Source organism: Sturnus vulgaris, chromosome 29 (assembly GCF_052056855.1).
Source record: "Sturnus vulgaris isolate bStuVul1 chromosome 29, bStuVul1.hap1, whole genome shotgun sequence".
Lineage (NCBI taxonomy): Eukaryota > Metazoa > Chordata > Aves > Passeriformes > Sturnidae > Sturnus > Sturnus vulgaris.
The window spans coordinates 5,367,076-5,391,470 of record NC_142271.1 but is presented as its reverse complement, the minus strand read 5'-3'; the positions used below and the strand labels follow the sequence as shown (position 1 = coordinate 5,391,470).

General features: G+C 49.5%; 2 protein-coding genes across 2 annotated transcripts; both read left to right on the top strand.

Moving 5' to 3' along the window:
- Window positions 1-4,112: 4,112 nt before the first annotated feature.
- On the top strand, window positions 4,113-10,491 carry LOC106850904 (polymeric immunoglobulin receptor-like). Its single transcript, XM_088180517.1, has 10 exons — window positions 4,113-4,257; window positions 5,006-5,344; window positions 5,766-6,095; window positions 6,208-6,531; window positions 7,058-7,176; window positions 7,258-7,358; window positions 8,432-8,552; window positions 9,114-9,271; window positions 9,697-9,742; window positions 10,321-10,491. Exons 1-10 carry the CDS (start codon window positions 4,221-4,223, stop codon window positions 10,384-10,386), a joined length of 1,641 nt encoding a protein of 546 aa, XP_088036643.1. The 5' UTR covers window positions 4,113-4,220; the 3' UTR covers window positions 10,387-10,491.
- A 1,756-nt stretch (window positions 10,492-12,247) lies between these two features.
- On the top strand, window positions 12,248-24,138 carry LOC106850980 (polymeric immunoglobulin receptor-like). The gene is made up of 11 exons (XM_014872649.2): window positions 12,248-12,680; window positions 16,073-16,168; window positions 17,186-17,515; window positions 17,681-18,010; window positions 18,619-18,942; window positions 19,257-19,571; window positions 20,999-21,119; window positions 21,612-21,736; window positions 22,089-22,208; window positions 22,338-22,396; window positions 23,295-24,138. The coding sequence occupies exons 1-11, from the start codon at window positions 12,425-12,427 to the stop codon at window positions 23,418-23,420; spliced, it is 2,202 nt and encodes a 733-aa protein (XP_014728135.2). The 5' UTR covers window positions 12,248-12,424; the 3' UTR covers window positions 23,421-24,138.
- The last annotated feature ends 257 nt before the right edge of the window (window positions 24,139-24,395 follow it).

The following is a 24,395-nucleotide window of genomic DNA, read 5'->3' as shown; positions in this document are numbered from 1 at the left end:
AGCAGAACCCCTGGACTCTTCTCTGGAGACCCCTGAAATCAAAATCAGGTTTCATACTCTGACAGGGGGTGGAATGAGATGAGCTTTAAGGCCCCTTCCAACCCAAACCATTCTCTGATTGTGTGAATCTAATTCTGAGCATATTTAACTTGATTTGTGCCCGGAAGGCAAAATCCCAGCAGAGCCCAGACACAAAACAGCCACGGAGAGAGATCACAGCCTTGCAGAAGTCTCAGTTGGTAAATGTACCCTCAGTGTCTTCAGGCAGATCCTCCAGACTGAGTTTATGTGTTCACAGTGTTCAAAACAACAAAGAAAACACCCAGCTTTGCATTTTGCCCAGAATATTCATCTAATTCCTAGCTGTCAGTCCCACCCTGGCTCAGACGTGTCATTTCCATGTCTACATGAGCCTGTCAAGACTTCCTGTCCCAATTCCAAACATCCTTGTGCACATCTGGCATTACCGAGATCAAATTCAGGAGCAGTGGCTGGTGGGATTCTGGCAGTGTCAGGGAGCATCAGCAGCACAGCAGAAATAATTTGTGTTGATCACAGCTCCTGTGCCTTGGGGCTGAGAGCTGGGGAAGGAGGTTTGGATGCTGCTGAACCAAACCTGGGCTCCAGGGTGGAGCTGGGCTCTCTCCAGCTCGGTGGGAGATGCTGGGGATGTCAGAGGCTCTTTAAGCACATTCCAGCATGGTTTGGGCAGTAAGCAGGAGCTGAGGCTCTGCCCTTTCCCTGCTCACAGGGAAACAAGGACCCTCTCCAACCCCACCATGATTCTCCCCATTCTCTTTTTTTTTTTTCTTTTTTTTTTTTGCCCCTGTTCTTTCTAATGGAATTATAAATGAAAAAAAAGGCCCAATTTTGTCCCTGCAGCTCCCACCCATGCTTGGCCCCACAGACCCAACAACCCACAAAGAGGAGCCCACCAGGGGCACTCCAGCCTTCTGCTGCTGTGTTAAAGCAGTCAGGGTTTACTGGTTTGGGGTTTGCTTTCCTCTGTTTACCAGTGATGCAAATTTACCTGATAATACCTGAAACCAGAATTAGATCCGTGTTCCTCTTTCCTGCTCTTAAATCCCAGCGGGTTTGGGATGACCCTGGCAGGGCAGGGTTTGAGGATCTCCACTTCCCCGAGATCTCAGCTCTTTCCTCCCAAACACCTTTGGATCTGGAAGTCCAGGAAGAGACAGACAGGGGCAGTGTTGTTCCTTGCAGAGGGGTTTGCGTGCAGCAGAACCATCCCTGGCCGGTTCCAAGCAGGAGTTGAATCATTAACCGGGCACTGTGGAGCAGCCAGGGGTTGTTTCCATTAATTAAAGACAGCTCTGAGCACACACAGGCTGTGCTGAGGTGCTGGCAGCAACATCCACATCTTGGGAGGGATGGAGCCCCTGCCTGTCCTGGTGCTGCTCCCAGGGAGAGGATTCCCCCTCCAGCACATTTGTCAGAGGAAGGAAAAAGAATTCCCTTTACAAGCACAGCCCAGAAGAATAAATTCTAAAAAAATTTCACTCTGATTTAGCAGTGCAAGGTGCAAGGCAGTGGTGCTGCCCCAGGAAGCTCTCCTGTAATTCCATGATTTTATGACTCTCTAAAATAACACTGAGTATTCCCAGGGGGTTCCCACCATCACTTGCAGCCCATTTTCCTGCTCACAAAGCCAATCCTTTGCTTTGCTGCTCTCAGGGCAATAAATGCCCTCAGGCAGAGCAGTTCTGCTGGAGCCCAGCCAGGAGTGGGGAATTTATGGCTTGGTTTGGTACAAAACACAACAATTACTGCAATATGAGGAATCATATCACGATTAACAGCACAAAACGGCTCGGTGGAGATTTATCTCCAGCCAGGGAGGTTCCAAAGTGCTCCAGGGTTTGTTTTACCCAGAACACAGCCTGCTCTTCACACCCTGTCTGACCCGACAGGGGAAGAGCCAAGCCCTGGAGGACTGCAGAACAAAGTGCTTCCTCTAAACCTCCTCTGAGCCCCTGCACTCCTCACCCACAGATGTCCCGGGGGGTCACAGGGTGCTGGAGCCCTCAGAGGGGCCACAGGTGGTGTAGGATCGAGGATGGAGAGATCTCTAAAGCCAGGCTTTGGAACTTGTGGTTCATTGCAAAGGGTGTGGGTGAAAGGGCCCAGCTTGGAGCTGCCAGCTCGGAGCAGGCTGTGAGAGCAGGAGGGCAAGAGGAAAAGGAGTAAAGAGAGAGCAGGGGGTAAGAGGTGAGAAGTAAGAGAGTAAAAGTCAGAGCATCAGACAGGTAAGAGTGGTAAGAGAGTAAAATAAGAGCATAAGAGAGCAAGGTTCTTATAATACAATCAATCTCTTTTTGTGTTGAATATTCTAATTCTCACTCACCAATCTAATACAGGATACAAATCCTATAGCACTTCCATACAGCCTATAGGAATCACTACATTACCATACTGTGTTACACTTTAAACCCTAAAAACTGCTCTTTGGACCCCCTTTACCAATCCAGCAGGGTCTTCTCTGGCCCTTGGCCCTGTCTGCAGGCACAGGGGATTGTTCACTCAAGAGGGGATTACTTTCAGCTGCCCACACTATTGTTTTCTAGTTCAGTAATTAAGGTTTGCTATCTCAAAGATGGCTTTCATTTCCATCTTGCTTATAATTCCCATATTCTCAAAATCTTTTGCCAGGCAATCACATTTATAAGGTTTTCTATTTCCATCTTCCCCATCAAGGTGGGTTTTTGTCTGCAGCTTTTCATGGAAGGCAAAGCAGCCCAAAGCCCCTGGCAAGAGCTGAAATGCCTCCATGATTTTGGAGCTGTCAGCACATCCAAACTCCTCTCAAAGATTTGGTTCCTGCAGAAGAGGAATTGTGTTCATGTGAAAAGTGCCCCGAGTTCCATCCTCAGCCCCTGTGGTCTGAACCCACCTTGTTCACATTTAGGACGAAACTTGAAGCAGGAACCATCTTTTTGACCCCAAAACAGGATGGAAATACAGACATGAGCTCAGTGGAGGTCCAGCCAAACCCCAGGTGTCTGAGGAACCTTCACAAAGTTCTCCATGTGAAGTTCTGCCTGGAAGTGGCTCAGAGCAAACACCATTTCTTTACATGCTGTGTGTTCTATACGAAAGCATTTTGTCTGTAGAGCAGGGGAATTCCTCTCAAACTCTGCAATTTCTGCTCCTGGCCTCTTCACCCCTTTTTTTTCCCCCTTCTGTGATGTCATCACATCCCTAGATAGCTAGAAAAGACCATTTTTGGGTCTTTTTGATGACATCTCTGCTATTCCTCTGAGCATTTTGACCATCTCCATCTCCACAATGCACAGCAAGACCTCAGAAGGTTTTTAGTGCACCTATTTTAAAATCTACACGCCAATACATGAAAAAAAAAAAGAATTAAACATCAAGAGAAAAGCAAAGATTGACTGAGCTGCAAGCTGCAAAAACAACTTTATAAAACAAAATCTGAGCTGGAGGTGGAAGAAGAGAAAATTTCCAGCACCAGAAGCATCACAGTCTAAGGTAGGTGAGCCTCAATTTGCCCTTAAAATAATGGTTTGGGGTGAATAGTGCTGTTGTAAAGTGATTATAAGAGAGAGATTTCACCTACAGTATGTAACAGTTCTGAAATTCAACATAATTACTTCTATAAAAATAAAGGTAGGGTCTTAGGATGATTTTTCTCCCCACTGTGCCTTTATATTTTTTCCTTTTAAAGCTATAAATTAAATTACTGTCCTTCTTAGCCAAGAACACCCAAAAATATTATATGGATGAGGTAAAATGCATCCCAGTTCTGGATGGTGGCAGGATAATGATTCAGTCAGGTGCCAAAAATGGATCCTGTAAACATTTTCACAATACAAGAGTGAAATAAAGACAGGAAAAACCCCACCATGCATGGTTTACTCCTGGGATTTCTCTCGCTCATTCTTGTCTCTTTCTGCTTTATATTTAATGCCTATTTGTGGGTTAGCATTGAAAAACAACTCCTTGTCTAAAAACTAACATTTTCCTTTTAAAATTCCTTTATTTTTGGGCAAGGACAGGTCAGAGACTCAGAGCCAGCAGGGAGGCAGCGCCCTGCCCTGAGCAGAGCATTCCAGAGGTGGCCACAATCTCCCTCTTTTTGCTTGAAAACACAGAAATCAGCAAAACCAGCAGGAAACAGAAATCAGCAAAATCCCATCCCCAAGGAGAGATTTGTGAGGATTGCAGAGGGAGGGCTGGACATGGTGCTTCTGTTCCTTTTGGCAGCTCTGCTGCAAGGTGAGTCAGGAAGAGTCCCCAGCCCCTGGGAAGAGCAGGAAAAGCTGGAGCTGGGGACACAGGATGTTTTCTTCTGGCTGAATCCTCCCCTGGACACCAAACACCTCCACCTGCAGTGTACAAACCAGTCTGGCCACCCCCCTGTCCACCCCAGCCTGCAGAGAGACAAAAAACTCTGCTGAGAGCTGGCAGGAAAACCCCAGATCTCCTGCAGCATCCACAGGGAGAGGGATGCTGCCAGGTCGGGCAGGGTTTGTAAATGCCAAAGGGTTTTTCCAATAATTTCTGCCCCTGAACTGTAACTCCAGGGCTGGGGGGTCCTGTGAGGGGCATTGGGGGGCTCCCCATCTGTGCCAGTGGCTCTGGAACCAGGGGTACTCAGGGAGGGCAACACCACATCCCAAATGGAATTTCTGTGGCACTCGGGGTGGGCAAACACCACATCCCAAATGGAATTTCAGGGGCACTCAGGGAGGGCAAACACCACATCCCAAATTTTCTGTGGCACCAGGGGCACTCGGGGTGGGCAAACACCACATCCCAAATGGAATTTCTGTGGCACTCAGGGTGGGCAAACACCACCTCCCAAATGGAATTTCTGTGGCACTCAGGGTGGGCAAACACCACATCCCAAATGGATTTCCTGTGCCCTGGTGCCCCTCAGAACCACAGCCCTGCCTCCAAGGAGCGCTGCAGGGTGCTGCTGGCTGGCTGTCAGTGACCAAACCTTGTGTCCCTGTCCCCTAAGGGCTCGTTTCCAGCAGCCTGCACGGCTCCAGGTTTTTGGCAGGAGAGCTCGGAGGCTCCATCACCCACCAGTGCTTCTACTCCACCACCCCAGCCAACAAACACGAGCGGAAATATTGGTGCAAAACATCAGCAAGTGGCGTCTGCTACACCATCGTCTCCAGCAGGTTCATCTCCAGCGAGTACAGGGGCAGGGTGGCCCTGCGGGATGTCCCCCAGAATGGCACCTTCAGGGTGACAATGACAGGGCTGAGGAGCAGCGACTCGGGCACCTACAGGTGTGGCATCGGCAGCACCAATGAAGGGCTCTACGTCAGCCTCAACCTCACCGTTTTGGCAGGTGGGATTTTCTCCTGGCTCCTAAGAGAGGTTTGGGATCAGGTGCCTGATCAGCTTTTTCTGTTAACTGGGTATTTATCATTTTGGGGTGTAAAAGCGCCCAGGTTTGGCCAAATCTGCTGTTCAGGAATGTGAAAGGAAACGCTCTCCTGCCTGTCAGAAATTCAGGTTTGGAGATTCTGGGGAAATGTCTGAGTGAATGGGTTTTGGAGGAGTAAAGGGAAGAACTGATGGAGTTTCAGGGTGTGAACTACGTGTGTGTGTGGATAATATTGAGTTATTATAAGTTAAAAGATGAATATTTATTATCCTAGAGCAGAGCTCAGGAGCATGGCCTGGGATAACTCATAGAGCCAAAAGGCTGGGGCAGGTTTTTGGGGGCTGTGGGTGCTCACAGTCCCTGTCCTGCTCTCTCCCCACAGATGCCCCGGTGTCGAGGCCAACCCAGCTCATCCGAGGGGAGCTGCACGGCTCTGTCACTGTCCTGTGCCCCTCTGGGGACACCCAGAGGGACCAGAAGAGGTTCTGGTGCAAAGTGGGCAGAAGCAGCTGCACTCTCATGGGCAGCTCTGATGGCTTTGTGAGCAGAAGGTTCCAAGGACGGATCGTTATCAGCCCCCAGGAGAGCTCTGGAGCTTTCAAAGTCCTGCTAAATGACTTAAAGAAGGAAGATTCGGGGCTGTACCTGTGTGGGACACAGGGATGGAGGGGGCAGGAGATCCTACAGGAGGTGGTTCTGCAGGTGGCCACAGGTAGGACAGGACATGGGGAGGTTCAGTGCTGGGTGAGGGGCACGAAATCCTAATTGTGAGCCCTAATTGTGTTCCCTAATTGTGTTCCCTAATTGTGTGCTCTCCCCTGCAGCCTCCACCCTGCCCAGGAGACCCAAATTCCTCAGTGCCACAGTCGGGGGCTCGGTGTCCTTCCAGTGCCACCACGACCCCAAGGGCACCTACGAGAGGAAATACCTGTGCAGGTGGGAGGCAGGGAGCTGCCAGGTGCTGCTGGACCACGAGGGGTTTGTGCTGCAGTCCCACCAAGGGAGGATCCAAATGTCCAGCAGCGACCCCGGCAGCTCCACGGTGGTGCTGAGGCAGCTGAGGGAGGAGGATGAAGGCTGGTACTGGTGTGGGGCCAGCAGTGGGCACACTGAGCTCACGGCCCCCCTGAGGCTGCTCATCCACAAGGGTAAGGTGGTGGCACGGCCTGGATGGTCCCCAAAGCCTTGCACAGTGACAAAGAGCAGCTCCACACTTGCATTATTAGCCAGCAGCTGAGGGGATGGGGAAGGGTTTTGGGGGTCAGAGAGCTGAGCTTTGCAAAGCAATTTAATAGGTTTGGATGATATTATTAATTACTCACCATGCAAACCCCCAGGATGTGACGTCTTGGTCCTGGCAAGTGCAGCACAGGGAGATGCTTGGCTCTGGAGATAAGCTGAAGTTATCTTGCAGTTTGAGAAACTGCAGAGTGTAAATAGACAGGTCCATGGAACTGCTGCTCTGGCAAAGGAAGGAAGAGTGGGGTTAAAGCAGGGATGTTTGCCAGGTATTCAGGTTTTCCTGAGTGCTCTCTGTGGCACTCCAAAGAGAACAGAAATGCCCGAGTCTGGTGTATTTTCACACGAGATGCAAGGTGAAATGTGTAAATCTTTGGTAAATCTAACAAACGCTTTCCTTTGGGTATTAAATCCTCAAAACAATGTTCTCTGCAGAAACCTGCTCCTCACGAGACCCAGGAACAAGAACACGTGTAAGACCCACGGCACCAAGTCCTGCTGCCCACAGCACAGCCTGGCACAGGAGCATGGCAGGGATGGGCAGTGTCCCCAAGGCCACCACGATGGGCAGTGTCACCCAGGACACCACCATGGGCAGTGTCCCCAAGGCCACCAGGATGGGCAGTGTCCCCAAGGCCACCACCGTGGTCACTGTCACCCAGGGCAGCAGCTCCCTGCTGCCCACTGCCACCCCTGGCACCTCTGCAACCTCTCCAGGTGAAACCTCCCAGGAGAGGTGAGTCCACAGCCACACCCTGGTGTTTTCCTGCCCGTGTGCCCCATTCCCCAGGGCCCTGTGGAAGCTGTGCACAGCTGACAACACCTCCAGGACACAGGACAAGGGACAGAAGGTGACAAGGTCACCTCATGTCCGGGCTCACTTTGAGCTTGTCTGTGACCCTGCTGGTGCTGGCTGCTCCTGTGGAGCAGATGCCAGAGTCAACAGCTGTGCCTGAGCTCCTGCCTGTTTCCCGGGGCTCGGGATGGACACAGGACCTTGGGAAACATGGCTGAGGTTTGAGCAAGAGCCCTGGGGCACGTGTGGCTGCTGCCCAGCTCAGGACAGCCCTTCCCCAGCCCTGCAGCCCACGGGCAGTGCTGGGAGCTCGCTGCTGGACCAGGAGGGAGCTTTGGGCAAGGTTCATCCAAAGGCTGGGATTGTTTTGGGCAGGAATTATTCCCCACACCAGTTCCTGTGTCTCAGCCCAGTGCAGGTGGCTCCCCAGTGGATTTGGCTGCTGTGCTCCCTGTGAGCAGCTCCAGCTCCTCCCCAGCCACGGCCACCAGCCAGCCCTGCTGAGGGATCTGCTGCAGATGCAGCAGGAATTGCAGAGTCAGCCAGAACCCAGCTGGGCAAAGTCCACAAATCCAGTTCAATATTGAGATGAAAACCTCACATCTACCCCCATCCTGCCCATCCCAGCTCCCCCCCAGCCACAGCTCCCTGCTGAAAGAAAGAGGGAAGGCACCTTCCAGAAAAGCGAGGGTTGTAACAGCTCACCCAGAGGATGTATTTGTATTGCTTGTGGATTTCTGTCGAGCAAACAATTGTATTTGTATTGAGCTCGTTTTCCCTTCGGAGGGGCCAGTTCAGCTGGCAGCACAAACCCCACAGAGCAGCTGTAGGAATCACTTCCTCGTAAGTCAAACTCCAGATCAAATGATTGCAGCTCTCCTTGGCTCTGTTGACTTTCCTTTTATTCAGTCAGAGATTACAACTCTTTGGAACTCTTTAGAGTGAAAACAAACCTGCATGAGCCATTAAAGTAGCTCCAAACCCAATTTAACCCTGCTGGTTCATCTTCCCAGCTCCTCAGGTGAGCCACAGCTGCTCCCAATTGTGTTACCAGCTCTGCTTCTGCTGATCTGCATCACCATCACCATCCTCACCCTGGCCAAAATCAAGCTCCAAAAGCAGACAGGTAAATTGGCCAGGCAGGACCTTTTGGGGCTGCAGTGGTTGTTTTGCAAGGGTTTTGCTTGTGCTGTCCAAGGCCCCTGGAATGTTTCCATCTCCCAGACACGTGTCAGTCTGCAGCCCCAGAGCACTGCTGGACCTGCAAGCAGAGTCCTTGAGAAGTTGTTTGGTTTTGTTTTCAAACGTGCTCCAATGCAAAGCAAATGAAAGGAATGGAAAAGCTGAAGCCCTGCTGAAAGCAAGGCTGGGGTTTTGTGCACAGAGGATTTGTGGAAAATCCTGGAGGGAGGGACCTGTGTGGTGTGAGGGTCTGGGGCCAAATCCAGTTCATTCCACTCACAGCTGACAAAGACAGCCCCCAAAAATCCCTTCTAATAACTGATTTACAAAGACACGTGTGTCTATCTTAATCCAGGCCATGTTACATCCATACAAATAAATTTAGGGACAGAAAACCTTCAGCAATGACAGCAGTGAGGGGAAATACATTATCCCCAAGAAGGAAACTGTGAAATAATGGCCCAGTTTGGTGTCTGACACAAAGAGGTGCTGGTGGGAGGGTGTTCCCTGCAGTGCACCCGTGTGTTTTGTTTTAAAGGAGAAGCAAAAGGCACCACGGGGAGCCTGGAGCCAGCTTTGACCCACGCTGGGCTGAGCCCTGGAAGGGAGGAAAGGATGGAGGAGAACCCAGGAGAAGAGCAGGAATTCAGGATGGGCTCTGGCAAATGTAGGTGGGTGTTTGCTGAGAAGGGCACTGCAAGTCTCCCTTGATAAAAGAGAATAAACTCAGATTTTAAGCAGGGAATTTGTGGCTTAGTAAGGAAAACACCTCCACGAGGGGGGAGCCAGGTTTGCAGTCCAGGAATTACAATCCACAGTCCAAGAATCACACCCTCCTGCCAAACTCTTGCCTTTACTACTTACCAAGAAACCTTAAGCCATGGATTTCATCAGACTTGGATTAAATCCTATATAATTTTTATATATTTATTGTAGGCCCAATTATAATTTTTGATTGCAAGTGGTAAAGCTGTTATCGCTCTTCCTGCCTCTTTCAGTAAATTCTGGTTACTTATCACCTTTCTCAGCATTACAAAGAAGTCATTATTATTCACTGTGTTGCAACGATGCCATTCTTTTTTGTTCTCTTGTGCAGGACAATCTCTGCTATCCTTGGAAATATCAGGATGATCAGCTTCTATGTAAGAGTCTCAGATTGTTGATGATTTTAGAGAAAAGCTCCTGTAAAAATCATCTGAAAAAAATATTTTGAAGTGTGTCTTATCTGTAGGAACTTGTATCAGTGAGAAGGACCCCGCTGGGAAAAAAGTATTAGTGGAATCAGAAATGTGGTGATTTCATGTTCTCACTCCAATGCACTCAGAGCCAACAGGGGTCTTCTGGTCCTAAATACAAAGAATAGAAAGAAAAATTATACCTCCCCTAAAACCTTGAAAACAAACTGTAAACATTCTGGGGAAAACTCCTAAAGAGGAGAATGATACCCAGAAATTATTTGTGCCTTTTCTTCCCAGATGTCTGGGTTGGGGTAAGGCCTGGGATAATTCTCTTCACCGAGCAGGAGGTTGACTCCAGAAATCCCCTCTCACCTTTGAATGAGAAAAGGTTTCTCCACCTTTCTGTTCTCAGAACTCCTTAAAATATAATTTAAAATACCAAGTTTGACACAAACCCAGAAACACCTATGGAATGACTTCTACAAACACCACAGAGAGGCAAAGCCAGATCACAGCTTCTCTTCTCTTTCATTATTTCACAGTTACCCCATGGAGAAAAATTCCCTTTCCAGGTGCCTGATGAAGACTTGAGCCAGAACCTTCTGTGAAAGCCAAGCCCCCAACACCTCCCACTGCTCTCCTGAGAACCCAAATCCCCTTTGCTGAGAGCTGAACCCCCACAGTGCCCAAATTTCCCCGTGTTTTGCAGAAGAGAGAATAAAATAACACTCCTGAGCCTGGCTATTTGTGAGTTGTTTCCCTGAGGGAAAAGTAAATCTGGGGAGGGAAGGACCTGTGTGGATTCAGGGTTGCTCATATCAGAGAATCACAGAATGGTTTGGTTTGGAAAGGATCAGGCTGCTCAAAAAAATTAGGATTTTCTGGGTTTTCGTTTTTTTTTTTTTTAATCCTGATCCATGGGGTAATTTTTCAATGTGTTTTCTCAGGCATCCACATTCCCAAAGTGCTATTTTTTTCCTTCACTTCTCCTGCAGGGATATCCAGAGCTTCAGAACCAGCTCAAATCCAGCCCAAACACAGCCCAGCCCTGAGCAGCAGCGTTGGTTTCACACTCAGAAAATTCACACTCGTGGCTCAGGCTGCAGTCTGCACTCCCCAAATAAAAGCAATCCGAAGGTTGTTTGTTCTCTGGAGATGCCAAAATGCTTTGGAACCTGTAACTTGGCAGGGAAACATTTCCTCGTGTGCTTAAGCAAGGAAATAAATTTCAAATATATTTGCATGAGGCAAGGGATTGGTTTTTACTGGAAACCCTGAGGGTGAAAAGGGGGGTTTGGTTAAAAAAAACCTGTTCATTCACCTTGGATTTATTTTTCCTGTTTGAGATGTGCCAGCAGTTACAGGTTCCCATATTTCTGCCAGGTTTTCCTCTGCCCATGGCCATCCCACCTTCCTGTGCAAGGTCTTAAAAACAATTTCCAAACCTCTGCAGGATACACAGGGGAGCTGATCCCGAGGGATTCGTGCCTGGGAGAGTGGGAGCTGCAGGACAGCAAACACAGCTGTGCCCACTGTGCTCCAGCCAGCTCAGCTCAGTGGCCACGAGGCCAAAAATGAATGCCAGCCCTACCTGGGGAATGTTTGGGGTGCCCAGGGGAGCTTGCAAGGGATCAGGGTTTGTTGCCATCGAGGAGAGGTGGTGGTGGCTGTTGTCTCAGTCCAAGATCCCCACCAAGCACAGCAGCAGCCAACAGCTCCTTCCTCACCCCAACAGCTCCTTCCTCACCCCAACAGCTCCTTCCTCACCCCAAGAACTCTTCCTCACCCCCAACATCTGCGCATTCATAGAAAAAATGGAGCTCAACACCCTCAGCTAAATGAAAGGCTATTTCCAAGTCTGGGTTTAGGATCTGACAAACCTGTTGAAGATCCCAATTTTGGGTCAGGATCTTGCTGCTCCCAGGCACTGCAGGAGCTGCCATCACATCACACATCACATCACACATCAGTTTGCACTGAGTGGATGAGAAAAGCTCCAGGTGACCCCTCCATTTAGAAGGAATTCCTGCTTTTGCCTCATTAAAACAATGCAAAACAAGGAATCACAGCTGCCCTGGCTGCACGGGTCCTGCCCGAGCAAAAAGAGGCACCCAAAGGATTCTCCATGGACTTGACCCCACAGAGCCACCAAACTCCTTCCCAAAGGAGGCAGAGGAGCCCTGGGAGCACCCCCAGCCCTGGGGACAGTCCGGAGGGACAGCAGAGCTGGGCTGGGCAGTGGCTGGACATTGGCATTGGCATTGTCTGCACAGGGGCTGGACATTGCCATTGGCTGGACATTGGCATTGGCTGGACAGGGGCTGGACATTGGCATTGGCTGGACATTGGCACTGGCTGGACAGGGATTGGGCATTGGCTGGACATTGGCACTGGCTGGACATTGGCATTGGCTGGGCGTTGGCATTGGCTAGACATTGGCACTGGCATTGGCTGGACATTGGCATTGGCTGGACATTGGCATTGGCACTGGCTGGGCATTGGCATTGGCACTGGCTGGACATTGGCACTGGCACTGGCTGGACATTGGCATTGGCTGGACATTGGCACTGGCTGGGCATTGGCATTGGCTGGACATTGGCATTGGCTGGGCATTGGCATTGGCATTGGCTGGACATTGGCACTGGCATGGCTGGACATTGGCACTGGCTGGACATTGGCATTGGCTGGACATTGGCATTGGCTGGACATTGGCACTGGCTGGGCGTGCCCGGCCCTCCCCTGGGCAGAGCTCACCTGGCAGCAGTGCTGGATGTTGCTCCTTTAAGGCAGCACAGGTGGGAATGCAGGGCTGGAGGTGCAGGACTATTTAAACCAGGCTGGCAGTGCCACACTGGCCACTCACTGAGAGGAAAAGCAAGACGTGCCAGGAGGAGCCTGGAGTGTGAGTAAAGCTGCTTTGGCACCTTGGGGAATGCACAAACCTTTGGAGGGCCGTGGTGGGGAGGGGAAGGAGAAGAACACGGCTCCCGAGCCACTTTTGGGGACCCTTCCTCACACTGGGGCAGTTTGGAGCCATCTCATGTCCAGAGCTCGCTGGTGGGAGGCTGATTTCTCCTAAAAGAACCCTAGGAATAGACTTATGGCAGTTATGTTTTTTTTAATCTGCAGCAGATTTTCAATATTTAATTTCTGAAAAACAAAACAAAACAAAACAATAGATTAATTATCATTACAATATTTGCATTAAGTTTTAACATCAGAAATAAAAATTCGTAAATATTACTGTAGTAAATCTAAATTTCGCGGCTCAGGTTGAGGTCATTACTGGCTTTTAAATCCCAACAGGCAGATTTTGAAATTTTAGAAGAGAATTGCTGCAGTTGTGCCCTAAAGGAGCTGCTTTAGAAGCTCCCTGAGAAGTTTGTACAATTACAGGAAGAGAAACAGAGCCTGAAGCTTAAATGAATGGACAGGATGTGATCTCCTAAAAGTGAGATCCGAGGAGCCTGGCAGAGCCCTGTCCCAGTGAATTCCTGAATTCCTGCTCTGCAAAGGGAACATTCCTATAGATTTAATACATTTCTAGAGTACAAACAAACATCTCCTAATTGCAATTGTTAATGAATCCACACTGGCACCATCCATCCCTCCAGACTGAGTGCCCTTGGGCCATGGCATGTTCCTGCTCCTTGCAGGCAGAGCAGAATTAAACGATAATAATTTAATAGTGCTGAAGTTGGTTTCACTTTCCAGCCCAAGGAACAAATGAACCATGAAAATCTGATCTGAAAAGCAACAAGTGGATGGAGGATCTGAAAGGAACATAAAATCAGGTCTCAGGTTAGTGTAGAGTGGATCCAACAGCAGAAAGGAACATAAACTTGGGCCAGCAGCACAATCTCAGCTGGGATTTCAGTTACTGCCACGACCGTTCATTCTATTTAATTTCTTTTCTGAAATATGTTGCTCATATGTTTAAGTGACACAAACATTCTTAGTGCACTGCAGGCATTCCTAAAAGCTGCTGATTTCTGGTAAATCCTGTTAATCTTCAGCAAGTTCTACCTCAGTGTTTCTGCTCACTGCATCACCAAACCAGCCCCTCCTTTATTCCCTCAATACTGTGAAGGAGGCATCTGCTGGGGACTGGAAATGTTTATTTTCTGCACCTGTTTGGGTCAGCTCGATCTTTTATCTGGATGTTGATTGCTCCTTCTTAACCCCATGAAAATGGGGTGGATTGGTGGCTTTTCCCCATTCCACTGCAGCAAATAAAACCCACAGCAAGGCAAGATCAGGAGTGAGCCTTGATGGGCAGCTGAAGATGGGAATAATCCAGTTCCTGTGCAGGATGAAATTTGTTGCTGTGCCTTTTTCCCTTTTTCTGGCCTCCAGCACCTCCTCACAGCACAATTCTCTCTACAACAATTTACATCTGCACAGCTTCCCCATGGGCCAAAAGGATTGGAGGGGGAAAATATTACCTATATATAAAATATGCAGAATATATGCAATTTATTACCTCTATGTTATTATTTCTCAACTATTTGAATAGCAGCAAACATTCCACAAAAAGCCAGAAGTGCTCCCAGATGGAATGACAAAATATCACAATTAAACCTTCGTGTTTTGTCAATCCCATGGCCCAGCCTTGACATTGGTCATTGCAGGAACAATAGTTAATATCTAATGGGCTGCACGGGGCTGATCCCTGCAATCCCTGCAGCAGGAATTCAGCAGAATTTGGGAATTGAACTCTGCTCTTCCATACCCAGACAGAGCAGCTTTGCACAATTTGGGGTTCAGGTCCTGTTCTCTTCCAAATCATCATAAATCCGAAGATAATTCTCCCCTGGAGTGACAGAATCCCAAAAGCACAACAGAAATGCGGGGAAAGTCTTGTAATGGATGAGATTTGGAAGAGCCAGCCTGGCCAGAGAGCACTGGAAACCTGGAAAATACCAAAATTTAGGCATAAAAAAAGCAATGGAGAGGAAGGTGATGGTCCCAACCCAGGTCCAGAGAAGTGTCCTGGAATTGACCATCAGCTAATTTAAAGAGTAAAAAACTAAACACTAAAAACAAATCCATAAAGTGGGACTGGCTGAGGGGGGTCTGCCCTCCCCAGGGCTTTACACAGCACTAAAATGTCCTTGCACAGGTTTAGAGCCCAGCACCAAATCCAGACTGAGTGTTATTCATTCCCAGGACCACACGAAGACAACAACAACAACAACAAAATTATCTGTCCTGAGTTGGAAAGCAAGAAAAAATATCATTATATTGTAATTTATCCACTTGTATTTTAAGAGCATCTGAGAAAACAGTGCTGGGGACAGCTCAGAGCTGAAGGTGTTGGTGGAACACCAGGAACCCCTGGTTTGGGCAGGCAGAGATCTTGGGAACCCTTCCAGACCTGACAGGGGCTGCACCCCAAAAACAGCCGAACTTTTGGAAGAAATCAGAAGAACAGGTTATTATTTCAGCTCTGCCAAAATGGGCAAGGTTGCTCTGGGTCCTGCTTGCACCACAGGCTGGAGGGCAGTGAGGTGACATCAGGGCACAGCTGTCAGCCAGGGGCAAACATCAAGGCTCTCTTTGTGCCACGTTGTTTGCTCTCTGCAGAATTTGTCATGTTTGCCTTGCTGGCTACTTCAGAGATGTGCTTGAAAGAGAATTTTTCATGCTCAGTGAGTTAATAATTAGCCAAGGACAAGTGGCCATTGAGCAAGGAGAAATCACAATACAAGGAAGAGGCACAACAGAACACCTTTCATCTTAACAGGGAAATAAAAACTGGGAATTACCCTCAATAAAATTGTTTCACTTGATGCCCTGAATTTAAATCCCTCTGATTGTTCACGAGGGTTTTTCTTGGCACTTCTCATCAGCTCCCGTGGGTGCCTTGTGGATCAAGAGGTGTGCTCAGGAAACGCACATAAAAATCTGATTTTTGGAGGAGCAGAGCTGAAGTAAATCCCTCACTCAATTCCTCAGCAGCTGAGGAAAGAATTAAGAAGTGAAAATATCACCCTTTTTGTCTTTTGTGTGTCCTTGGAGAGACCAGGGAAACAGAGAGAGTCACTAAATCCAGGCTCCAGTCAGGAATTCTGTCACAGAGGGAATATTGGGGAGTTGGGATGAGATCCATGGGCAGTCCTGGTCCCCAGCAACCCAGGCAAGAACAGAGATATCAACTCCCTTTTTCCCATCCAATTCCTCGACAGGAGCAATTCAAAACCATATTCCCCTCTCCTTCCACAACCCTCAAGGTTCTTAGATGATTAACATTTTGCAGCTGTGATTATTCAAGACCTTCCACGTCTTTTCCAGGGAATGCAAGAAAAATGATTTTACTGGCGTTCCTGTTCCTGCTCTCCTCGCTCCCAGCTGGGTCTGGAAGACTCAGACACCTCCCCAAGGCAGCCAGTGAGTGTCACCCAACTGGGACACAGCTTTTGGGGTGGCCAAGGACCAGGGGTGGCACTGGGAGGGGAGGAGAAGGGTCTGGGTGATGCCCTGGAACAGGCTGACCTAGAATCAGAGGCCAAAGTAAAAATGATAAAAGTGGATTATTTATTGAAATCCGTCAGGGATATCGAGGGCAGATGAAGCCTCCCGAGAGGCTACACCCAAACTGGATGATGGTCACGAGTTTCTCAGATATAAGTTTGGTCTATTTGCATATCAGAGGTTAATTCTCCAATTCCAGCTCCGGGTAATGAAGTCACCTTCCCCCAGTTTGCTCCCCCATAATTCACTTTTTTGATACTTTGTGGGGCCTGAGGCTGTAGGGTGTCCTCGAGCTCCAGGCTCAGAGGGATTGTTTGGTCTGACCAAAATGTGAATTTAACACTTTCTGTGGAGTTAGGCATTAATGCAGTGCAGGATATGAAAAACATAAAATCTAAAATCCCACAGCATCACGGGGAACATCTTTACCTCATGGGTGCCCCTCACTGCCACGGGACCTCGTGGGCACCTGATGCCACCTGGCCCGTGTGGCACCCAGGACACTCAGCTTATGGTAGCACTCACAGCTGGTCTGTGGGCCACAGAGGGTTAATGAATAAGGATTATTTCTGAGAAATTTTCTATCAAGGCCGTTGGCCTGGAGACCAAGAAGAGAAGAAGGAGACAAGCAGGAAAGAAAACCTGCACCTGGGAGAAATATTTTAGAATATTAGTATATTTAATTTAATGTCTTATATTTAATTATTAAGTAATTTAGTATACTAGAAAAGTCTTAGGTGGAGATGGTTTTACACCAATAAACGTTGTGTTGATCTATTGTAACCAATGAACAAAGTGTAAACTTTGTAGAGGGTATAAAAAAACGGTATAAAAGAGGGTACATAAAGCCGGCTGTTGCAATAAAAGGGATTTTAGCCTGCAGAAATGTGGAGTGCCTACCTGTGTGTCACACCCCGCCTGTTGTCCCCGCAGTCTCCAGCCCCGTGTTCGGCCCCCGGCAGGTGCACGGCGTGCTGGGCGGCTCAGTCACCGTGAAATGCTTCTACCCTGCCACCCCCGCCAACAGACACGCCAGGAAATACTGGTGCAGGCAGGTGGGCTCCAGGTGTACCACCGTGGTGAGCACGGACTACGTGGCTCCTGCCTACCAGGGCAGGATCTCCCTGAGCGACCACCCCGAGGCAGAAAACTTCCAGCTCAACATCTCAGCGCTGGTGCTGGAGGATGCTGGCACCTTCCAGTGCGGCTTGGGAGTCAATGGCAAGGGTCTGTCCCACGGAGTCACTCTCAGCGTTGCAAAAGGTAATTACAACCTTGGCATTCCCTAAAAAAAAAAAAAAAAAAAAAAAAAAAAAAATTTTAGTTTTTTCACCCTGTCCCTTCCGAACGAGGCTGTGCCGATGGCGTGTCCGGTGTCTGAGAGCCTCGGGGGATTTCAGGGAATTCCGTTTCTGTCTCTTTGCACAGCCCCACCCGTTCCCGAGGCAGCTGAGCTCTTCTACGTGAAGCTCCGCAGCACCTGGAGCGTGTCCTGCAGCTTTGGGGAGGACACGGCCGCCCAGAGGAGGTACCTGTGCAAGAAGGAGAAGGATGGCTGCCGGAACATCATCAACAGCTACCAGGAAATCGATCCGGATTTCCAAGGCAGAGCTCTGCTGACTTTTGAGGAGCCTCCAGGCTCGTTCAGTGTCACCATGACCCAGATGGACTGGGAAGACACGGGCTTGTACTACTGTGGGGCTGGCGAATATGGGAAGGAAGGAAAATCGAAGGAACTGGATGTGTTTGTCTACGAGGGTGAGCTGTTCCCAGGGTGTTTTCCCCTTCTCTCCTTCTCTTCACAAACATCACCAGCAGTCTCACTTTATTTAGCGAGAATTTGAAGTTTCTCCTTGCTATTATCCTATTCTCTCATCAACATCCTTTTTTTCTATTTAACCACCTGTAACATAGTAAACCATCACTAAATAAAGCTTAATCCATATGTCACCTTCCCAGAAGTGGATAGCTCTGCTCCCCAGCCCAAAAACCCCCAGGAGACAAATTCCACCCCCCCAGTCTGAGGCAAGCAAGCTGTGTCTTCAAGCCCTCAGTTCCTTAAATCTCAAACTGGCAGATGGGGATGGTCCCTCTAGCAAAAGGAACAAAGCTTTGGAATATCTGTCCACAGAGCCAACAACACTCAGTGAATTTGGGAAAAAGCAAGGCCTGATTGACCCTTTAGGATCAATTCCCACCAGTGCCAGGACAATCTCCTGATGTTTAACACCCCTGAGCTTTGCCTGGCCTTCCTTTAGCCATAGCAGCTTGGTTTGATCTGATAATGTTGATTTTTTTTTATTTTTTTTTTGCCCCATGGACACAAGTGAGACTTTTATAATTTCTCATTTCATTCTCACCAACAGACAAAAATTTCCCTCAGTTAAAGACCACGGTAACTGGCAAAAATGGAAGTTCAGCCACCTTTGAGTGCCTCTATGATCCTCTAAAGAAATCCTCCACGAGGATCTGGTGCAAGTGGAGACTGCAGGGATGTGACAAGATCATAGACAACTCTGGCTTCGTGAAGTTTGGCTATGAGGGAAGAGTGGCCATGTTTGAGAACCCTGAAAATCAAACTGTCACCATCATCCTGAACCAGCTGCAGGCCAAGGACGAAGGCTTTTACTGGTGCTTGTCAAATGAGCTGAAGGAGCAGCAATCATCAACAGAACTGAAGGTTGTGAAAGGTAAGGGCCGTGCACTGGCAGCTCTCTGCCTGCTCAGGAGGTACAGAACCAGCCCAAGTCAGCCAGCTGGCTTTTTTGGGAAGAGCTCCAAGCCTGAACTCCCCCCCCCCCAGCAGCTTTAAAGCCGAGACAGAAAGTTTCAGTTTTGTGGGAATGAGCTCACAGAAAATTCTCGTGAAGCATTTCTGAAGCCTTGCAAGGAAAGGACCATAAGCAGCATTTTTAGTGTTAATTGAGGAACTCTTTCCCTCCAAGCTCCATCCCCAGCACTGAGAGCAGTCCCAGCAGCCCTGATGTCCTTTTTCCCCTCACAGGAGAACCTGCACTGACAGGAAAGAAGAAAGTGGAGGCACCAGCGGGCTCCAGGGTGAATTTAACCTGCTCCTACCCCTGCAAGTACAGCTCCTACGAGAAGTACTGGTGCAGGTGGAACTACACGGGCTGTGCTGTGCTGCCAGCACAGGAGCAGGGGCTGCCAGAGCCGGGTGCCAGCTGTGACACAGCCACCAGGACGGCTGTGCTGAGCTTTGAGGCGCTGCAGGAGGATGATGAAGGCTGGTACTGGTGTGGGGTGAAGCGCAATGGAATCCTCGGGGAAACCATGGCTGTGGAGCTGCGGGTGAGCTCAGGTGAGCTCCGGGCAGGGCTGGCACTGTTTGTTGGGTTTTGCCCTTTTCTGAGCCAGAGATGGGGCAACTGAGAGGTGTTTTTAAAAGCTTTTGTTCCGTTTTCAGTCTCGTATGAAGGGTGAGAAAATACGGATGTTAGAATTCACGCCATCACAATCAGACCGAATATTTCCTAATTACAAATTCAGCTTCGAGTGGTGATTTAGGAGGAATGGTTTGATGCCAAAAGGGGCTGGAAGTGCAGGTCAGAGTGGGGAAGCAGCAGGAGCTCGAGTGGCTCATCCCACCAGCAGCCCCAGCTACACTGGGCTCTCACAGGCCAGAAGGAGCATTGTGGAAAAAAAAAAAAATTCCTAATTACAATCACTATAGGCGTTTCTTGGCCCATCAGCTTTTGTCACATCATGCTGTAAAATGCCTCAAATCCAATAATCTAAAATCACCCCTCATGGGTTCTAGTACAACGCACCTTTCATAATTCTATTTCTCCAAAGTATCCAGTCTAATTTGCAAAGCCATCCTCTGGAAATTCTTCCTAGCTCCGTTTTCTCTCTCAACAACATCTGCCCCGTTCCGTGGCATTTCTAAGCCAGCATTTCTTGTCCCCGAGTTCGCACACAGGTGTGTGAGAAGTCTCTGCAGATCCCTCCCCACACCAGGGAGTCTCTCCATCACCGCTAGGCTGCAGCAGCCCCAAGCAGAAGCGCTGTCACCCCGCAGCCTCCCGGCACGTTTTGCCCTCGGGGTTTTCATTCACTCAGTTTTCACTTCCCAGTCATGAGAAACCCAGCCTAGAACTCACCTCTTTCCACACCGGTTTTGCTTTTTAACCCCGTGCTGATTGGTTGTTCCTGTTACAATGTGTAGCATCATTTCACCTTTCAGGTGAAGAACTGATCAAGTCCGGAGATTTTCTCCAGGGAATTTCTAATCTTAATAAACAGGAAAGCAGAAAGGAGCAGGAGAGGCTGGCACCAACAGCAAGGGGCTTAGTCTCAGCTTTGGTGGAGTATTTTGGAATTGAGATGGTTTTTGGGGGGAGGAATATTGTTAGAAGCAGAGAAAGAGCCGAGCCCTTGGTGTCTGATATTTCCCCATCCTAAGTGGGTGATGGAGAGTGAAAACAGAGTGAAACAGCCTCATTTCATTGCTTTTGGTGAGCAAGGAGCCAGGAAGAAAAGCAAATCAAGGATTCAAAATTTGATCTGGAAATACTAGAGGCAGAATTAGAAATGCAAGACCTTTTCAAAAGTTCATAGGCAGAGAGATCCTACTCGAGGTTTTTGCAGTCAAACGTTTTGGTGTGAGAGCATTTCAGGTCTCGAGCCAAAACCCACGGCAGCTCCCACCAAACACACCCCGGGAGTTTTAGTGTCCAGTTCTCATGGTGCTGCTCTCTAACCACCCTCCTGCCCTGGGGCACACAGGGAGCGATGCCAAGCACAGCCCAGAGCTCCTGGACCTCGATTCCAGCCGTGAACTTGGAGCTGTTCCCCCAGGAGGAGCCTACAGCGACGCTGAGGTGCGGAAAGGAGATCTCCCAGAAAGGTTGGTTCTCTCCATCCCCTGCCATTTTTCATGAATTTGTGAAAAATGTATGGTTTATATGAACCCCACTGTGTCTGCACACCCTCTGCGTGTGTTGTTTAGCAACACACGAAAAAAAAACTTGTCCCCAAAGAACTTCGCTCTAAATGTCAGAGAAGATAAAAAGTGACAGCAAAGGGCAAGATGACTCACAATTAATCTCCAATTCAAGAAGGAAATTGTTAGACATTCCATGTACAAAACAACTACTTGAAAGTACTTCTGTTAATATTAGAGAATTTTCCTTTACGTATTAATAACCAAGCTGCTGATGTAGCTGTTTTCACCCTGACCTCAAGCCTATATTTTTATTTGGGTTTTATTTTATTCTGCGTGCTAGAATACAGTTAATTGATTTAATTGCTCCATGCTCACTCAGAATTACCATCCTACCCAAATTTAGCCTGCTGGATTTTCATATGCATCATCCTCAGTGAGATCTCTCTCCCTCAGTTCCAGCTCTGATGAAAGCCATGGCTCCAACACTGTGGCCTTAGTGCTGGGCCCTCTTGCTGGCCTGATCCTGATTGCTGTGACAGCGTTTGCCATTGTCAAATACAGGCAGCTGAAGAGATCTGGTGAGTCCCTGCCTCTCTGGGCTCAGAAACAGCAGCAGCACTGAGTTACAGCAATACCCAAGTGCTGGGCTGAGCTGCTCTCCTGATACCACACCAGGATGGGCAGGGAGGTCCCAGCTCCTCCTGGGACGAATCCAGAGAGCCCTGATTCCACCCTGAGAGCTCCAAGCCCTGCTCCTCTGTGACCCACCCAGAGATCTCCACTCCCAGAGTGTCCAGGCTGAGGCAGAGCCCAGCCCTCCATGGTTTTGCCCACTGTGCCACAGCATCACCTGGCACAGAGGCTTTGGGTTTTGGGGTGCTCCCACCCACTCTGAGCGAGACCTGAGGGATTTTCCTCCTCTCTCACCAGACCTGGTGTCCGTGGGGAGCTACAGGACAAACATCAGCATGTCAGACTTTGAGAACGTGAGGGACCTCAGTGCCAGCAACAGAGTGAAGGAGAGCCAGGAGACCCCCATGGGAGGGGACGGTGAGTGGCTGAGCCCAGCCCAGCCCAGCCCCGGGCTCAGGGACAGCCCTTCCTGGCTGAAATAGCCCACAAAGGGCACAGCAACCCCTGCCAGCCCCCTCCCCAACACCTCCCTTTCTCTGCCTGCAGAGTTCATCACCACCACGGACACTCAGGAAAGTGAAGCAGACACAATGAAGGCAAAAAGGGTAAGAGGAGGCAGGAGAAAGGCCACTGACCTGGGGGATGTGGCCACCGACCTGGGAGATGTGGTCACAGCCCTGCAGCCTATCCCAAAGGGGCTGTCTTCTCCCAAGGGCTTTATTTATTCCCAGGTGCTCTCTATTTTACCCAGATCCAGCCCCCAGGGTGGGTCTCCCCCCTGTCCTCACTCCCTGTTTTAGCAGAGACTTTAACAGCAGTCACTTTGCTTCAAGAAATAAACCAAGGCAGCGTCAGGAAGGTTGGGTTTGTTAGCAGAAATCCGAATCACTGGGATAAGCAGATGGCTGGAAATCATCACATCCCACTTCTCAGGGGTTCAGGGGGCACAGGGAGGCAGGGAGGGCTCTGCCATTGCAGGGGCTGAGATTTGCTGTGATCTCTGCCTTCCCCTAATTTTCTCTGCCTCCCTCCCCTCGGCTAAGATCGTGGTCCAGCAGCTGCAGGTGCCAGATTCGAGCCCGTTTTTCAAAGGCCTTACCAACAGCAGAGGTGTGGCTGTTGTGGGTGCCAGCAGCTGAACTGGAGCAATCCAGAACACCAGTAAAGCCCAGCAGCTGAACTGGAGCAATCCAGAACACCAGTAAAGCCCAGCAGCTGAACTGGAGCAATCCAGAACACCAGTAAAGCCCAGCAGCTGAACTGGAGCAATCCAGGACACCAGTAAAGCCCAGCAGCTTAAAGACAGGGGAGCTGGATGCCAGGGACAGGCTCGCCAAGGCATCCCAAACCTAAAAGCTTTTGGGGTGTTCCCAGGACGCTGCTCACATTGGCACAGTGTGATCTGCTGGATCCAGTGCTATTCTGGGATATCCACAAAAATATCCTGATACATCCCCTGGTGCCCATCCCCATGCCCTGACTGTGCCCTCCTGTCCTTCCCAGAGCTCCAAGGAGGACGCTGAGCTCACCTACTCCTCCTTCCTCGTCACCTCCGAGCGCATCGCCCAGGGCAGCTCCGGGGGGGACAACGCTGTCCTGGACGTGTCCCCTCCCCAGGACCAGCTCTGAGGGGAGGTGGCAGCACCTGGGACTGGCTCTGCCTCGAGGATCACGATGTCAGCAAGCAACACTCTTCATTACTCCCACTGTTTGCTATAGCTTGGCCTTTTTTGTTTCTTTTTTTTGCTTAAATGCAGCTTCGAGTGGTGATTTAGGAGGAATGGTTTGATGCCAGAGGGGGCTGGAAGTGCAGGTCAGAGTGGGGAGGCTGGGCTGGGAAGCAGCAGGAACTCGAGTGGCTCATCCCACCAGCAGCCCCAGTTCCTACACTGGGGTCTCACAGGCCAGAAAGAGAATTGTAAAAAAAAAAAAAAAAAAAATTAAAAAAAATTCTTTTTTTCTTTTAAAGGCAGCTGGAAAACCCTTTAGGATAGCTGATGCTTTTGATTCCCCTAAGCTTTCCCGACCTGAGGGTGGCACCTGCAGGCCAGACACGTCTGGAGTGTTTGTATGCACGAGCAGTTAAGATCCAGTGGCTTTCAGCAGACTGGGGAACTCAGGGTCTGTGGGATATCACAGGAGAGCCCACCCAGAGAGGCACAGAAAGGGTGGGAAAAGCTGAATATTCTGCAGATGAAGCAGTGTAGGAAGCTGTAATGACAAAGAGGAGACAGTGGCAGGCTGGGTTAGCTGGCAAACGCTGAGTTTCATTGAGGATAAACACAAATAATTCCTGTACTGCGGATTCCAGAATTTCACTGAGGATAAAACACAAATAATTCCTGAATTGTGGTATTTCACTGCTGGGATGAGCAGGGCAGCATCTCCCTCCTGCTCACCAGTTCTCACGCCCACCTTGAACCTTCCTGCCAGCCCTCAGGGGGAGATGAGGGCTCACCTGCCGCATCCCCGGATCCCCTCTGCATCCCCGGATCCCCTCTGCATCCCCGGATCCCCTCTGCATCCCCGGGATCCCCTCTGCATCCCCGGATCCCCTCTGCATCCCCCTCTGCATCCCCGGATCCCCTCTGCATCCCCCTCTGC

What these genes read in the sequence shown, in the direction of transcription:
- LOC106850904 (XM_088180517.1), top strand. Translation starts at nt 4,221, where the DNA reads ATGGTGCTTCTGTTCCTTTTGGCAGCTCTGCTGCAAG. An exon ending in GAGGCTGCTCATCCACAAGG is followed by an intron (nt 6,532 to 7,057) that starts GTAAGGTGGTGG and finishes TGTTCTCTGCAG; the next exon opens with AAACCTGCTCCTCACGAGAC. An exon ending in GGTGAAACCTCCCAGGAGAG is followed by an intron (nt 7,359 to 8,431) that starts GTGAGTCCACAG and finishes TCATCTTCCCAG; the next exon opens with CTCCTCAGGTGAGCCACAGC.
- LOC106850980 (XM_014872649.2), top strand. Translation starts at nt 12,425, where the DNA reads ATGGCTGGACATTGGCACTGGCTGGACATTGGCATTGGCTGGACATTG. An exon ending in TGCCAGGAGGAGCCTGGAGT is followed by an intron (nt 12,681 to 16,072) that starts GTGAGTAAAGCT and finishes CGTCTTTTCCAG; the next exon opens with GGAATGCAAGAAAAATGATT. An exon ending in ACACAATGAAGGCAAAAAGG is followed by an intron (nt 22,397 to 23,294) that starts GTAAGAGGAGGC and finishes TGTCCTTCCCAG; the next exon opens with AGCTCCAAGGAGGACGCTGA.